The 18570-nt window shown below is 36.4% G+C and overlaps 1 protein-coding gene across 6 annotated transcripts in view; it reads right to left on the bottom strand.

The window, feature by feature from the left end:
• Positions 1-18570, bottom strand: part of CFAP69 (cilia and flagella associated protein 69) — an 81254-nt gene that overhangs the window by 26701 nt on the left and 35983 nt on the right. For all 6 annotated transcript variants that reach the window (XR_008667141.2, XM_055346649.2, XM_019031830.4 and 3 more), the window contains 4 exons: positions 16568-16732; positions 13241-13359; positions 11287-11405; positions 1839-1920 (listed from right to left, as the gene is read on the bottom strand). Coding sequence is in view for 5 of the 6 variants with exons in the window: in XM_055346649.2 (XP_055202624.1) it covers positions 1839-1920; positions 11287-11405; positions 13241-13359; positions 16568-16732 (485 nt within the window). In the remaining variant the exon portion in view is untranslated. The remainder of the gene's footprint in view (positions 1-1838; positions 1921-11286; positions 11406-13240; positions 13360-16567; positions 16733-18570) is intronic.

Genomic DNA, 18570 nt, shown 5'->3' on the forward strand with positions numbered 1-18570 from the left:
AAAGATTTAATATAATTCTGAAGTCATTATAAACATATATCATGACCAAAATGTGACTGATGTGGCTGAGTTGGAAAAAGATTTGCACAAATAAGTAAAGATGTTCATTTTAAGTGGCGAAGCTTGATAGTGTTATACAGAGTTCACTGTAATTACAGGATCTTTCCAATTTATATGCTTTATTAAGGCTTGTAAAGATTCATACTAACTGTAATCTCTTTGTTATTAAGAGAGTAACTGATGGTAACTGCAAATGACAATCACATATGAAAATAAAACAAGATGTAATTTGGTTTTGTGGCAATCATCATCCATAAAAGAGTATTTAAGGATTCAAAAAAATTCTCCTATTATAAAGCATATTTCCTTTATTTTGCTACAAGTAGTTTTCAGTACACCAAAATTTAGGTATAGAAAATTCCATCCAGAGCAATGGCCTCCATAATCTAATTCTTCTATGTGAAATACTTTTTGTTGATTAACTTTTACAGTATACTGTTATTTGAATATAGCAAATGAAATATGTAAGCTTTTGTTTCAATTGCAAACATCATCAGTTTCCTTTTATAAAATGAAAGGATAATAATATTACCTGCAAAGGGTTATTATGAGTTATATGAGACTCCCTGGTACATAGTAAGCTCTCATTAACATTTAACCATTATTAGCAGTTATCATTACATACTTTATATTTCAGCAGAGTTGTATTAAGCAAAACACTCAAGGAAATGAGTTTTTTTATTTCTCTACTTCAGGAGACAGGCAAATGTGAAAGATTGAAATTGATATAAAATCTTCACTAAATAATATTTGTAATTTGCAATTAATTTGGTTGAATCAGCATTAAATATATTCTAGCAATAATATTCATAATAACAGTAAATACAGGAATCATGTTAGGCACTATATTTAATCTATAATATATATGTATGCATGCACACTTAGATGCACACACAGACATACAATCACTCATTTAATCCTTCCAACAATACAATAAGATATATAATGTTGTTATCTCTGTTTTACGGGTAAAGAAATCGAAAAGAGAGAAATGAACTACTTTCAGGGAGGTTAAGGGGCACAAATAATTTTAGCACTTTTGCTAAATCAAAGTAGGTTTGTTATTCTGTTAATAAAATCAAGAATGGTGGCAATCATAGAATCACGGGACAGGGAGCGGGCTAGAACTCTGTGTGAGAATCTCTCTCAAAATTTTATTGAAACAAAATTGTACATTTCCTCCCATAACATCCTGACTATGGATTCCGTTAGAATTGAGGCTAGTAAGGGGCTATATTCTTCACAGCTGCTAGATGGCACTGTCTCTATTGGAAGGCCTAGCTTGCTCACATCTGCTCATTCTGCAAAACAATGGTCCATGAGTCACTAGACTTCTTCACGTTACCTCCAAATAATACATAGTTCTTTAAAAATGCTTATCTTTGCTCCTTGTCTAACGTGGCCCTTATCTTTTAATATCAGGGGAAGAAACTAGAAGTTATTAATAAATGACTATGGGTTTTCATATGGTCAAGCTCTTCACAAACTGTTTCTTAACAGGTTGATGGAGTACAAAGAAAAACAAATTCTTTGTTCCTGTGTATTTGAAAACATTGAAAAAACACTGGTAAAATGACTTTCCAACCAGAGGAATTTTCAGAGCCTTTAAAACACTGTGTATTATGAATTTCTAGGAGCAATTTTGTTTAAGACCGTACCTTTGAACATGATCTGGGGCACATTTATTCATAGACTTGTGCTCTGTGGCATTCAGTTTGGAAACGGTCTTTATTAGACATATTTGTCTTTTGTCTTATGATTGTTATAGCCATACTTACTGCTAACAAATCCAAAAGGAGAAAAATGCCTTCCTTTTCAAGAAAATAATCCTCTGAGGGATAACATCCCAAAATACAGCACCTTAAATTAAAAGAAAGTTATTCATTTGACAAACATTTATTGTTAAACTGAATTTGTACAGCTTTATTTTTATCAAAGCATATTCAAAGAATATGTTTTCTTCATTTTCGTAAATCAAGTGGCTAATGTTTTCACCTAAAAAAATAGAACTTTGAAGAAACTTTACCAGCGTTGTTTAGTTTGAACGTTTTTAAAAACCAATATCCATTCTTTTCCATAACTGCCTATTTCTTTCCTACAAATAAAACATTCTCCTTTGCTTTCACGATATTAATTATTCTTAGTGATCATCTCTGGCTGGTCTCATAACTTTTTGTGCAAGATATATCCATTTATTGTTGCTGTAAACCGAAAATAAAATTCTAAGCCCCCCAACCAACTGAAAGAACCCTTCTCTCAGCCAAGGCATTCCAAAGTAAACTTGAAAAACTAGTTCAGGCCATGATGGGAAGGAGGGGTTGGACATGCCTCATTATACCTTCCTCCCTTTGGAATTTAGGCACAACAGACCAGTGAGTATTAACGCTAAAACAGAGATCTTAAGAATGAAAAAACAGACTCTTCACAGCAATGAGATACCAAATTCCAACTTGACTCTGGTATAGCATCAGATGACAGTAGGCTCTGAAAGAAATCAAAATATTTTACCCCAAAATATATTCCTTTGACATATTTTTAAATGGTCCTGCAAAGCTGTCTCTTCTAGGGAAAACCTACATTCTGTAGCGAATCCCCTCCCCTGTCCGAGTATTTTCCAGATCCGGGAGAGATTTAACTAAGTCCGGCACCTTTTAAGGTCTGATAAGAGACATTTACCAACTATTCCACATAATAAGAAACTTGGTCTCAACAATCCCTTATTTTAACCCAGATACTCCTTTCTATTGATCCCCAGTTTTTAGATAATAACTTACCCATTTTGACAGATAGCAATCAGGAAATTTCTGAATCCTCCTCTGACCTGTAAACTCCTGCTTTGAGTTGCCTTTCCTTTCCGAATCAAACCAATGCACACCTTATGTGTACTGACTGATGTCTTATATCTCCACGAAACGTATAAAACCAAGCTGTAGCCCAACCACCTCAGGCACATTTTCTCAGGACCTCTTAAAACTGTGCCTCAGGCTGGGTGTGGTGGTCACGCCTGTAATACCAGCATTTTGGGAGGCTGAGGGGGGTGGATCACCTGAGGTCAGGAGTTCGAGACCAGCCTGGTCAACATGGCAAAACGAGGTCTCTACTAAAAATACAAGAATCAGCCGGGCATGGTGGTGGGCGCCTGTAATCCCAGTTATTCAGGAGCCTGAGGCAGGAGAATAGCTTGAACCCAGGAGGAGGAGGTTGCAGTGAGCTGAGATCACGCCACTGCACCCCAGGCTGGGTGACAGAATGAGACCCTGTCTAAACAACAACAACAACAACAACAACAACAACAACAACAACAACAAAAAACTGTGCCTCAGGCCTTGGTCAATTATATTGGGCTCAGAATGAAACTCTGTAAAATATTTACAGGCCTTGTCGACATTGCTGTTTCAAGATGTTGGCGCACTTCAAACATTGGATAATTATTGATTATATCTCATCTTTGCAGTTGAGATTATTTTGTCAGAGGTGTTTGAATGAGAGCAACTCCATCTTGAATAGGGGCTGGGTGAAATAAGGCTGAGACCTACTGGGCTGCATTTCCAGAAGGTTAAGGAGCTCTAAGTCAACGGATGAGACAGGAAGTCAGCACAGATACAGGTTATTAAGGCTTTGCGGATAAAACAGGTTGCAGTAAAGAAGCCGGCTAAAACCCACCAAAACCAAGATGCTGACAAAAGTGACCTCCAGTCATCCTCACTGCTACACTCCCACCAGCACAATGACAGTTTACAAATGCCATGGCAACATGAGGACGTTACCCTATATGGCCTATAAAGGGGAGGCATAAATAATCCACTCCATGTTTGGCATATCATCAAGAAATAACCATACAAACGGGCAACCAACAGTCCTTAGGGCTGCTCTGATTATGGAGTAGCCATTCTTTTATTCTTTTACTTTCCTAATAAATTGCTTTCACTTTACTCTGCGGACTCACCCTGAATTATTTTCTGCACCTGATCCAAGAACCTTCCCTTGGGGTCTGGATCGGGACCCCTTTCCTGTAACATCCTTCTGGCAACCATGGAAGGGACGATAGTGAGAAAACCCCCGACTCAAAGGCTAATATTGGGTAAGTGTTGGGGTCTGGTAACATCTTTCTGGCAAGCCCCGAAGGGACAATACTGAAGAAAGCCCTCAGCCCCAAACCAAAGGAAAGAGACGACAGCACTGGTTCGCCGACCTTGGGTGAGTGGTTGGGTACTTGGCTGAAGGATGGCATTGGATTAGAGGTCATCTTAGGGGAGTTAGGGTCTCTCCTTAAGTCAAAGTGGGTTAAAAGCCCCTCTTATTAAAAAGCAAGGAAACCTTGACCGACCCTGGATTTGAAGGCAAATTTAGGAGGGTTAGAATCCCTTCTAAGATTTAGGGAGTTAGAGGCCCCTCTCAGTAAAGTCCCTTTTGGCTAAGAATGGGTTTGGCACTATGGGATGTTAATTGCTATTCTCTTTGGAATAATCTGCCTTGCACTTTTTGCTTATGGTTATGGGTGAGAGGATTAGGCACATATAGGACTGTGGGACTGAGGAAGCTTTTTCCTCCCTAAAAGGGGAAACTTGAGAGCAAATGGGAATGCTGGAAAAGATCCCATCTCGACTGAAAAGCAACTGGCTGAACTTTTGATTCAGTGTTGGCACCAATGGGCAGGTCTTTCTCTGGCCTCCCTGAGCACCTCACCTTCCCCACACTGCCACAAGCAATGCTCCCTTCCCTTTTTCCCTTCCCTTCCCCTCTGTGCAAACCAGTTGAATGAACGGTAAAAATCACTGTCTCCTCTGTAAAGTTTTGATTAATGGGAGAAATGATTTGAAAGCCTAATCTTAACCTGTAGCCAATCTGGTGTACTTTGTCTTTCTGTATTGTTCTGTCATAAAGAGGGGTACCTTAGGAGAGAACATAGGGTTAGGACACCTGTAAGCCTGCTTTCAAGATGGCCCAGCAAACTGGTCAGTTACAAACTTTGCTGCAAGTCCCCCAAAAAACTAAAACTGGATGAGGTTTCCCTCGTATGTTCTTGGGAGCTTGACCTTGTAACCTTGTGGCCATGCTTTCTCTTTTCACAATGGCGGCCCCGGTCCAGGGTTCAATTCCTGGCTTAGGGAAGGAGTCCTTCATCTTCTGCGTGTCTCCATATTTAAATGTATTATGTGTGTGATGTTTATATATGAAAGAGCTCTAATTAGCTTATTAATAATAAGAACTTAAATCAAATATTTTTTCAGAAAAGTAAAAAGTAGAATGGTGTTCAGTTCATGTGACTTTAGTAATCTTTGGGAAATCAAGACAGTCTTAATCAAGATTATTGGTAAAACAAAAATTCTTCAAAAATGTAACATTTGGTGTAAATTATGCAGATCAGGTATCAGGTTTTCCAAATACTTTACGGTCATAAATGGCTTCTTTGACTTTTGAAAATTGTTCAATTTATTTAGGAGCATTAGATTGTAGATAGGGCTGTGGACATGTGAAATTAGCCATGCCCCCTAGCTATGCAAAGAAGGTTGTAAAGAAAACAGATGTTATATAAAAAACAATCTTGTATGGTAGATTCTTGTCCTAAAGTAAAACAACCGGTTGTTTAAAAAGAGGGATGTTTAGGAAAAGTCAGAAAGTCTAAGCATGTCATAGTCTATGTAAGTCGTGAAAGGATTAGTGAAAGGGAGTTTGTGCAAGAAATGTTGTACAATTTGAAGGTCGTTAGGCCCCCTTAATGCTTCATAAAATGCCACTATGACTCTTACTGTAACTTGCCTGCTTTATGGCTAGGTAAGGCCTGGGACACATGGAATAAGATGCTGGAAAGAGTCAGACCTTATCTGTACTTCTGTCTGGGTCCTAGGCTCCATGCCTAGTACATAATTAGAATGCTGAACTTACCAAGCTTTTTGCCAAAAGCAAAAGTTGCCAAGAGTTAACAGCGTAACAAGTATTTGAGACTACTAAAGAAACAGTTTTATATGTAAGGTGTATAAAGAAAGTGAAATGTGTTTTTGGCAAAAGATTATAAGAAGTCATGGGAATGTGGATTTTTTTTTCCTACATTAAAGGGTATTTTACAATTAGATAAGATAAAGCTGAAGGTTTAAGCAAGTTGGGGCAGGTTTGTGAAAAAATTGTAAAAGAAATTCTGTGTGTGGCCATTGGCTAAAATTAAAGGGGTATTATTCAGTTTTTCTGTAAACTGAACATTGGCATAAATGACAACAGGTTTTTCTTGGAGCACAATCCTGTTTATGATCTGCTCTTTAACAGAAATTGTAAAGGGTTATAAAAGGTTTATGAGAATCTTACCTTATGGTCAAACATTAAAATTGGGTAGATATGTCTATAAGGTTTTATTAAGAATTGAGTTTAAAATTAATAGTACACTAATGTAAAGGTAAAATTTGGCTTATTTGGTATAAACATCATACAGGAAGCATTGTCAAATGTGAAACAGTATTTAGCTTTCTTTGGGCTATATTTGCATAAATGTGTTATTGGTATGTGTTCCAAAATGATGGGAAACGCCTACAATTTTCATATGACTTAGTATAGGTCACTAATAGTTATAATTGCTACATAAAATTGTTGTATGCCACTGAGATAACTAAATTGCTTTGTCAATCATGTTTTTGACTGTGTGATGTTTTGTCATCCACAAACAATTGTTTTGTTTTGATCCTCTTCAAAAGGTCGTTTATAGTCAGCTATAGAACTCTAACAGGTATTCTTAAATGCAGGTTTCTGATAACTTTGGAGATTGTGATCTCTGAATAGAGGAAAAAAACCTTTCAGAACTCTCATAGAGAGCTGAAATGTTCATGAATATCAAACAGAAATTAATTTTGTGGACTAAACTAATAGAAGTCTAAAATCATCTTTTTTAACTTGTTGCTTAAAATGTTGCTGATCCTTTTTTCCCCCCCAGAGTCAAGACAACTCATCTTTGGAGCTATTTACAGCTTTTAACAATTGGGTAAAGTATGCTTGTGTGAACAAAATTTGGAGCATATTTGTTTTTTCTACCCAATTTCTCCAGAATTTGACAACTATTCGTGAGTATTCTTAATTTATGGCAATATAGGTATTTGCAACAAGAAATATAATAAGAATCTGTTTTCTTTTGCAACAGGACACAATTGGAGAAACTGATTATTTACTAAGGCTTTGACTGGAATGGTGTGCTTTGAGGAATCAGACTTGATGTGTAAAGCCAATAAAAGTCCTTTGGGAAAACTTGATACATTGTCTACACAGTCTCTGTATAGGGTTCCTGGCCTGTGGTAAGTAAAGAATGTCACTTTCTGACAGGCCCAGGAGCCCCAAGTTATCTTGGGACCTCAAGAGAAGAGAAATTTACCAAACTCTTAGGTATGTGAGGGTACAAACCCATGGCTGGGCTTGGCTTTAAAAAAGTCTTATCTGAGATTCCTTATGGAACAGAGTTCCATCAAAGCCAATTCAAATAGCCCATATGGCAAATAATTATTCTTGCTGCACCTTATACAAATAATCAGGCCAAGTATAATAAAGCAAATTGGTCTTATTATAATTTGTCTTTAGGATAAATGGGAAACTGGAGAGAGAAATATGTTTCAAGAACTATGGTACACGTGTTGTTAGATTCTAGTCTCATCAGCTGTTTTCAAGTTTGTTTCTGCAATTTAGGCTAACGCTGCTCATTCCTGGGAACCAACCAGTGATCTCTGACTGCTGCTCAGAAGAAACAAGAGGGCTAGGTAATGTGAAAACCAGAATTGATATTCTATTCAATTTTATCAATATTAATCAATAATTAATTTTCAATTGTTACTCTTTCAGATATCACCTTCTGTCAGAACTCAAGAGTTATGAATGACCCTTGACATACCACGGCTTTCTGACTGAGCTCCCCTGTACCCTGAACACAAGAGACCCTAACAGATAGGCAGGAATATCATCACCCCTCTTCAGCCTGAAGATGTTACAGAAGATGGATCTTCATCCCTTTGCAACCCTAAGGATTAAGGCTTCTCTTATAAAAGGGATAGGGAAAATGTCAGATGCATTTGAACCAGAGCAACTCCATCTTGAATAGGGCCTGGGTAAAATGAAGCTGAGACCTACTGTGCTGCATTCCCAGATGGTTACGGCATTCTAAGTCACAGGATGAGATAGGAGGTCGCAAAAGATACAGGTCATGAAGACCTTGGGGATAAAACAGGTTGCAGTGAATAAGCCAGGTAAAACTCATCAAAACCAACATGCTGACACAAATAACCTCTGCTTGTCCTCACTGCTACACTCCCACCAGTGCAACGACAGTTTACAAATGCCATGGCAACATCAGGAAGTTACCTTATATGTTCTATAAAGGGGAGGCATAAATAATCCACTCCTTGTTTGGCATATCATCAAGAAATAACCATACAAATGGGAAACCAGCAGCCCTCAGGGCTGCTCTGATTATGGAGTAGCCATTCTTTTATTCCTTTACTTTCCTAATTAACTTGCTTTCACTTTATCCTTTGGACTCATCCTGAATTCTTTCCTGTGTGTGATCCAAGAACCCTCTCTTTCGGTCTGGATCAGGAACCCTTTCCTATAACAATTTGCTAAAGTGCCTACTTTGGTTTGTGCAGCTCACATGGAATCAAGGTTTAAAGCTGCTGCCGGGGCTACTTGCACTCTTCTTCCTGATAGGGAATGTGGACTGAACAAGCTATCACTGGTGGTAGCAACAGATACTATTCTCAGTTCCTCCCAGAAATTGCAAGCCTGCTGTGGTCACTTTCCTGTGCCCCACTTCTAAACATAGCTCCCCCTTAAAAAAGAAAAGAAAAGACAAGACAAGACAAGACAAGACATTGTTTCTACTGCCTGTTTCAAAAGACATTGTTTCTACTGCCTGTTTCATCGTAGTGCCTAGAAAGTAGGAGTAGGGTAGAGGCTGGTATATGAAATGCCATCAGCTTTGCTCCTCCCATTGAGGTGGTCCCAGGTTTTACCCCTGGGGTGGCCAGAGATTTGGGCAAACATTATTCTGGGTGTGTCTGTGAAGGTGTTTCTGGATGTAATTAACATTTTAATCAGTAAACTGAATAAAGTAGCCTGCCCTTACTAATGTGGGTGGGCCTTATGCAAGCAACTGAAGATCTAAACAGAATGCAAAGGCTGAGTAAGAGGGAACTCCTCTGCCTGACTGCTGAGCTGGGACTCAGGTTTTCAGACTCAAATGGAAATATTTGCTCTTCTTGGGCTTCAAGCATCCAGCTTTCAGATTGGCACTCAGAACACTGGGTTTTCTGGTCCTTAGGCCTTCAGTCTCAGACTGGAACTACACCATCGGTACTCCTGGGTATTCCACTTGCTGATGATAGTTCTTGGGACTTTTCAGCCTTTATAATTGTGTGAGCCAATTCCTTATGATAAATCTCAATCTCTCTTTCTCTATGTTTTTTTCCTACTGGTTCTGTCTCTCTAGGGAATCTTGATTAATATAATATCCAAATGCAAGGGGTCAGCAAAAGCTAAGACAATCTTAATGGGGAAGGAAAACGTAGACTTACTCTACCAGATGTCTAGACTTATTAAAAAGACCTAATTATTAAAATAGCACATTACAGAAGGATAGACAAAAGACCAGTAGAACAGCACAGAAAGCCTAGAAATAGATCCAAATATATATGGACATTTGATTTGTACAAAGAAGGTACTGCAAAGCAGTGGGTAAAGGATGGTTTATCCAAAAACAGCATTGAATTATGTCCATACAAAAAAAGTAAAACTTGTACCTCACCTTACACCATACATACAAATCAATTCCAGGTAGATTGTAGGTCTAAATGTAAAGGGCAAAACAATAAAGCTTCTAGAAGAAACATAGGCAGTGATCTTCATGACTATGGGGTAAGGAAAGACTGTTTAAACAGGGCACTAAAAGTACTGACCATAAAAAAAGACTGGTAAATTGGACCACACTGAAATTAAGACTATCGGTTCAACAAAAAGAGAGTGAAGACAGTGAAAATGTAAGCCTCAGATTGGCAGAATATATTTGACAAACATATAACAGAAAAAGGCTCATATCCAGGACATATAAAGAACTCTAAAAAACAATAGGTAATTCAGTAGAAAAGTGAGCAAGAGACTTGAGTAGGGATTTCACACACAAAAAAGGCTATTTAAATGGCAAATGAACTCACTAGCAATCAGGAATATGAAAATTAAAACTACAAAGAGACACTGGCACAAGTCCATAAGGATGGCTGCAATGAAAGATACAATGCAGTGTGTTGGTAAGGGTGTGGAAAAAGGAGAAACCTCCACACTACTGGGAAAGGTGTAATTGATGTAAGTACTTTGGAAAATTTTTTAGTATTATCTCCTAAAGCTGAACAGACATAAAAATGCCCAGATCTGGGCATTTTCACATCTAGGTGTATACTGGACAGAAATATCTATGATGTTTAATAAAATATATGCACACAAATATTTTTTCATAAGCCCAGGCTAATTTGTGTTTGAATCAGTTTTTAACAAAATGTTTAACAAGTAAAAACAATGTAATTTTTTTAAAAACAGAAGAAACTTATAGAATAAAAATATAAAGAAAGAAAATATTTTTGTATGGCTATACAATGTGTTTGTATTTTAAGCTAAATGTTATTACAAAAGAGCCAAAAACATAAAGAAAATGAAAACATTTATAAAGTTAAAAAAAAAATTACAGTAATCTAAGGTTAATTTATTGAGAAAAGAAAAATATTTTAAAAGTAAGTTTAGTGTAATCTAAATGTAGAGTGTTGATAAAGTCTACAGTAATGTATAATAAGGTCCTGGCCTTCACATTCATTCCCCATTCACTCACTGACTCACTCACAGCAACTGGTACTGCAAGCTCCATTTATAAGTGCCCTATACAAGCGTTACGAATTTTTTTTATCTTTTATTCTGTAGTCTTACTGTACCTTTTTTAATGTTTAGGTGTGTTTAGATACACAATACTTACTATTGTGTTACAATTGCCTACAATCTTCAGTACAGTAACATGACATACAGTTTGTAGCCTTTAGGCTATACTATCTAGCCTAAGTGTGTAGTAGGCTATACCATCTATGTTTGTGTAACTACATCCTATAATGTTTGCATAAGATGAAATTGCCTAAGGAAACATTTCTCAGAAAGTATCCTCACTGTTGTAAAGTGATGCATGACTGCTGTGAGTCTACCTAATTTGATTATAGCAATACTCACCAAATGCTGTCCAATGTACTAAAAAGAAGTACATTATAGCCTAAGCCACTCTGTAACTTCCTGGGGTCTGTTTTCATCACATGAAGAACTATATCTACTCCTTCAGTTCCGAAAATTTCCTGTTTAAGATATTTGTTTTAAATTATTTCTTGAAATAAATAAATAATTCCTCCCTTTCCTACTTTATCGGTCCCCTAATATTGCTTTTTTACCAGAGAAATACAGCAACATTGTTAGAAAAATACTATTTTTACTGCAATTTAAAAAACTGTACTTACTTGTTCTCAGGAATTTAAAACAAATTATCATAAAATTAATCATTTTAAGAGGGGGCATCAATCAACATGCCAGCTTAATAATATCCCTTGATATTTTTTGTTTTATTCCCTTTCTCCTAAAAGAAGTCATAAAATTTGCACCTTGATTTTCTTCAATATTATAATCAATGCAGTCTAGCATTATGTCAGATCAATTCTTAGATAGTAAGAACTATCATGCAAGATTTTCTAATGACCCCGAGAGAAATAAGATATAAATGTAGTTAAAACATTTAATAATTTATGTGAAGTTTTAACCACTTAATATTTTTCTCTTACTAATTACCTTTCTCATTGCCTTGCTGTTCAGTTCTGGTTCCCAGTAAGCAAGATTATGATTATTTTTCCAGAGGAGCCCAGGCACAGGGTGGTAGAATACGATGAGAAATTGCATCAAAGCTTGGAGCTAAACAGGCGTTCACTTAAAATCTATCTATTGAAACCATCATTTTTTTGTTTTTATCTTTCCAATTCCATCCCTTGCTATTTAACATTTAAATTATCAATCTCTGAAACTCAGAGTTCACTATGGAGCTAAAAAAGATAAAAGGGGATTAAGATCTCGTTCTAACTTTTGGCTTTGGGTTTGAACCCAATTCAAACCCCAAACAACATTTAAAATGGTACAGCCCACTCTGGAAAACTGTTTGGCAGTTTCTTATAAAGATACACCTACTTTATGATACATCAATTCCAATTGTAGATACTTACCCAAGAGAAATGAAAGCATTATACACACTAGTACAAGACTAGTACAAGAATATTCACTGAAGCTTTATTCATTATAGCTGTAAATAAAAACAACGCAAGTGCCTATCTATCAATAGGGGAAGAGATAAACACATTTTGGTATAGTCACACAATGGAATACTATTTAGCAATAAAAAGAAATGAATTATTGATACATGAAATGACATGGATATATTTCTTTCTTTCTTTTTCTTTTTTTTTTCAGATGGAGTCTCGCTGTGTCACCTAGGCTGGAGTGCAGTGGTGAGATCTGGGCTCACTGTAACCTACCTCCTAGGTTCAAGCAATTCTTGTGCCTCAGCCTCCCGAGTAACTGAGACTACAGGCGCACACCACAACGCCTGGCTAATTTTTGTATTTTTAGTAGATATGAGGTTTCACCATATTGGCCAGGCTGGTCTCAAACTCCTGACATCAGGCAATCCACCTGCCTCAGCCTCCCAAAGTGCTGAGATTACAGGTCTGAGCCACCATGCCCGGCCAACATGGATATATTTCTAAAATATGATGCTGGGTGACAGAATCCAGACATAAAAGAGTAAATATTGTGTGATTCCATTGATATAAACTAAAGAATAGGGAAAACCAACCTATAGGAATAGAAAACAGAACAGCAGTTTGTCTGGAAGTGAGTGGGTGCATGGCTTCTAATGGGATGAGGAAATTTTATAGAGATAGAAATAGTCTCTGTTTTAATTGGGGGTATTAGTTAAATGGGTGTATACTGTTGTATATTCTGTACCTTTTACTTTATATAATTATGCTCTAATTATTAACAAAAATATTAAATTTTCACAAAATTAAATACAATTATAGAGACTTCCAAAAATAGTTTATAGTGTTAGGTGACTGGGAGACCTGAACAAAACTTTCACAGGCATACATACCTTCCTTTGAATGTGATTCTCACAAAGACCAGATAGGATAAGTAATATATCAGACTGGATTTCCAAAACAATGGCTTCTTCCTTTTCATTAGGCTTGCTTATTATATTTTTAAAGATTCCTGGTATGAAAACGTTTAAAGAATGTATAGTTATTGGACACTACTTTTATTTTAATCAATTACTGTTTGGAAATCTCTTCTAAAAAGTTTATTTGGCTAGAGAAACTTTTATTTTATTTACTTATTTATTTTTATTTGTTATAAAGAGACAGGGTCTCATTATGTTGCCTAGGCTAATCTTGAATTCCTCGGCTCAAGTAATCCTCCTGTCTCGGCCTTGCAAAGTGTTGGGATTACAGGCGTGCACCACCATGCCCAGCCTAGAAAAACTATTTTAGAAGAGGATATTTTCATTGCATAGTAACCTAGAGGCTGTGAAAAGAAGATGATAAATGAATTCCTGGAGCTTTCAATACAATCAGTAGCCCTACCTACATATATAGAATTTCTCAATGTAATCCATAGCCTCACATGTATAGAAATTCTAGTTCAGAATTAATAGTATGTCATTAAAGGATGCCCCAATAACCTGATACTTTGCTCAGCAAACTGGGTTTAAAAATATGCAGAGTTTCATGACGTAGGAAATGAGTGCCTTTGCAAATATATGACCAAATTTCCTGACTGTGGTTTGCCTAATCTCTTCCTCTCCTCATGGTTAACAGGGTCAATTCTAAGCAAAGGTGGCAGATCTCTTTAGGTGTGCTTTCTATTCCTGTTATTGCTTTCTGCATCTTTCCTTGATGTCTAACTGAAGGTGTTTTAAACAATTTTAGGTAACAGTATTCCATGTCCTTTAAAATCCCTCTTTTGCTTCCAGTTGAAATTGAAAAGGACTGAAGATGGCTACTAACACTGATGAAATGATATTCATGATACACTTTTGCCTCAAAAAGGATTTTTTAAAGCTTTAAATAAAGAAAAAACGTCACTTTTTCTCGGTTAAAGGGGTAACTGGCATTAGTGGGAAAGTATGGAGCTATGTTCCAAAGTAGAAGGGCCACGGAAATCATAGCCTATCTCCATAACTGGCCCTGAGCGACTATTCTAGGTCCCATTAGGATGAATTACAGGTGGGGGATCAGACCCTAAGAGAGGCTAGTTGAGCCTGCTGGAGGCCCAGTGCTGGGGTATGCCATGGATAGAGGGGCCTATATCGCTTTATCAGGAACATCTTCTGGGAAGCCAGTTTGACTGGCCATAGGTCTGCTTCTTCTTTCTAGATCATATCATTCTTCTTCCTACCTGGGTGCAGGCACTTTCCCTGCTGCCTGTAACACATAGTATAATGCTCATATTTATGTACCCTTCAACTCTTGCCTTTATTCTCTCCTTGTTATAGATCATTCTATTTCTCCCAGTTTCTTCTTCCTAAAACATAACATTGTACATATAACCTCACTAATCAAAACCCTTTGAGGCTCTCCATGCCTTAAGAGGATGAAGTTCGAACTACTGTCAATCACTCAAAACTCATTCCATCTTGGCCTCTGACTATACAATTAACCTATCTTGTGTTATTTATCTTCATAAAACTTTGGCTCCTCTTAAACTAGTTCTGAACACATCACCATGCATATTTCAGGACCATGTCTCTCTGTTCATGGTATTTCCTTGCTTGAAGGCCTTCTCTTCTTTTCCACCTCTAAACTACCTTTAGCTCACAGAATCCTAAGACTTCCTAGCCTTGAAAACTATCCAAGCCTCTTAGTTTCTGTAACATTTACTCTGTACTACTCATTGTCTAACTGATGACGTGTAGGCTAACACATGCTATCTTTCTATGATACATGTAGTTTCTATTTTCTCATTAAGGAAAAGGTCCTCAGTGTCCTGCTCTATACATGTTTGTAACCCCAGTGTCTACACAGGAAGTATATAAACATTTATATTTTATTTCAATAGTTTTTGGGGAATAGGTGGTTTTTGGTTACATGGATAAGTTCTTTATTGGTGGTTTCTGAGATTTTGGTGCACCTGTCACCAAGCAGTGTACACTGTACCCAGGAAGTGTATAAACATTTACGTTTAAAATCTAGTTACTACTTATGAGCACGTTACTACTACACAGCCATGTTAGACTCAATAAGACAAGGTCCCTGCCTCCAAGAACTTAACATAAAGATCAGCTTCTTTCCAGTTAAAGGGAAAAGGTTCTAAGAAGAAAAAAACCATTGCTATTTGTTTTCCCTTTTCCCTACCCTATTCCCTAGTGCAGGCAGGATTAAGAATTCTTCCTAGACATATGAAAGATTACATTTCCTGGATTTCCTCTAGTTAGACTGAGTTTTGTGCAACAGAATGTGCACAGGAATGATAAACTGTACTTTCAGGTTTGTTCATCCCAAACAAACTGGGCAAAAAGGTAAATGTTTTCACCTAGCTCCTTTTCAATATACTTTGATTTCCTGCTATTTCCTATATTATTATTATTATTGGAGAGCACCACTCCACTCCACTAATGATGGAAGAGTAACCACCTTAATTTAACAAGTAGAAGATTTTTTGAGTAGGCATTTATAATTAATTGACATCTAGCAGATTATATAATTGACTAGTGAAGCAATCACTGAATACGAACGACTGAAATAGCTCTTTTCAAAGTCAAGGATCTAGAGAACTATTTATTTTTTAAATAACAAAAGGCAAAGCAGCTTTTGTTTAGGGGTTCTGAATTTTACACTGAGTTTATGTGTACTTATTTTAGGAGGTACTCATTAAGTGTCTAATTGATGACGTATAGGGTAACACATGCTGTATTTCTATGATACACATAATTTCCATTTTCTTTTCTAGCATAGTCAAGTGTAAGCTAAAAGTCAAGGATATTCTGATATTTCATATCAGAAAAGAAACTCCTCTGTACATTTCTGTAAATACCAATGTACCAGTGTTCTGTTATGACACATGCATTGGAATATGCCATGTTATCCTGTTTTAAAATAGCTCCAAAAGCCTTGGTCAAAAGTGGTGACCTTTATTACTAAAAGAATAAAACACTAACAATAGACCATTTTAAAAAAAGATAAAGATAATCCTAAATGAAATGATATCTGAGTTGAAGAAATAAATGCTTAAAGGGTTAGTAAGTATGATATTTCAATAAGACACACTAATTTATAGCAACAATATGAAACAAAAATCAAGAAAATATTCAGGAATTTCTCAGTCATAAAGACAAAATAAATTTTGGAAAAACATTTCAAACAAAACTACTACTATTAAAAATATTCCTCTTTCATCAGTAAACCACCATGTTATATTTTACCTATCATTTGCTGAATTGTTCCCTTTTCACAAAGATCTTTGTTTACAGTCTCGTCTTCAAGGTAGACCATGGCTCTCAGGAGTCTTAAACTGTAACGCATCTGGGCAAACTTGTTGCCTCGGCCACCTGTACCATGAAAACTGTTACCATGAGTGAAAAACGGATCTGTGGAGAAAAAGTGATAATTTAAAACAAAAACATTTCAAATAAACAAAGCAAATATATCAGATATCTTATACATCTATCAAAAGTTTAAACAAATGTTAAAATTTTGTCATATTTGCCTTAGTTTTTTTTTAGAGAAATAAAATATTATCCCTTTTCCCTCTTACTGTTCTCAGAATAGAAGTATGTGTTTTGGAATTTTACTCAAATGTATCATATTATATGTATCTTTTGCAATTTGCTTCTGTTATTCAACATGTTTATTTTAAAAATTATTCACATTGTCACAAGTAGATCTAGATTATTAATTTTAATTTGTTTCAGCATTCATTTTTATAAATAAATTATAGTTTATCCATTCACTAGTATAAACTGTTACAATAAACATTCTGGTTCATGTCCTCTTATATCCATTGAGAAGAGTTTTTCCATGTGACCAGAATAACATAGGATACATCCACATTGAATTCTACTAAAGGTGCTAAATTGTTTTCCAAGGTGTTTATACAGATACAATGTATAAGATGAGTTAATTTTTCTTTTTTAAGAGACAGGATCTTGCTCTGTTGCCCAGGCTAGAGTGCAGTGATATGATCACGGCTCATTGAAGCCTCAATCTCCTGGGCTCAAGCGATACTCCCATCTCAGCCTCCCAAGAAGCTAGGACTACAGGTGTGTGCCACTATGACCAGCTGCTTTTTTTTTTTTTAAGAGATGGGGTCTCACCATGTTGCCCAGGCTGGTCTTGAACTTCTGGCCTCAAGTGATCCTCCTGCCTTGAAAGTGTTGGGATTACAGGTGTGAGCTACTGCACCTGGACTTGATTTTCCCCCACGAAATCTGTTAAATGTGAAATGGTAGTTTATTGCTGTTAATTTGCATTTATCTGATTGCCAATGGGATTTAGAGTTTTTAAATGTTTTTTGAAAATTTGGGGTTTTCTCTGTGACATGGCAGTCCCTAGTCCTTGTATACTTCTCTACTGAGTTGTTTTCTTATTGATATATAGGAGTTCTTTATGAACCTGGATTCTAATCTATTATCAGTCACAGGGGTAATAAATGTCATCTCTTACTTTGTAAATTAGTATTTCACTTAGATTTTGTCAAATAGACATTTGTACGTTTTACAGTAGTTAAATGCATCGATCTTTTCTTATACCTTTAACTCATGAGTCTTTTTAAAGAAACCTTTCCTACCCGGATATCTAGCAAAAAGATATTTTCCCATGTTTTCTTCTAAGAGTTTCACTGTATGACTTTTCATATTTACATCTTTAATTTATTACTTTTGCAACTGATTTTTAGAAAAAACAAAGTGAAGAGGTCTAATTTTTATTTTTTCACATGGAGGACCAACTGCCCTAACACCACCCTTCCCTCACTGATTGGCAGTACCATCTCTCATAAAGCCAACCTTTCATATATTCCATGCCATTGGTCTCTCCATGACCCAGTACCACATGATTTTAATTACTATAGCTTTATCATAGGTCTTGATAAATAGCAAGGCAAATCCTCCCTTCTTTATGCTATGCTTTCTTTAAAAGCTGCTTTTAGAAGTAGCTTTATGTTTCTAGCTAAAAAAAAAAAAGTTGACAATACTGTTCTGAGTATTGCATGTTGGTTAAAATTGTGGGTTCTATTATAGAACCTGGGTTAAATTTTTGCTCTGCCACTTGTGGCCAGGAATAATTATTTAGCTTCTTAGACTGAGTTCTACCCATCTGATACACAGGGATAATAAGAGTACCTATACCTCCTAGGTTTGTTGAGAGGACTAAATGACTTAATACTTGGAAGGTTTTTAAAGCTCACTAGATAGTAGGTTCTGAATAA

Source organism: Gorilla gorilla, chromosome 6, assembly GCF_029281585.2.
Source record: "Gorilla gorilla gorilla isolate KB3781 chromosome 6, NHGRI_mGorGor1-v2.1_pri, whole genome shotgun sequence".
NCBI lineage: Eukaryota > Metazoa > Chordata > Mammalia > Primates > Hominidae > Gorilla > Gorilla gorilla.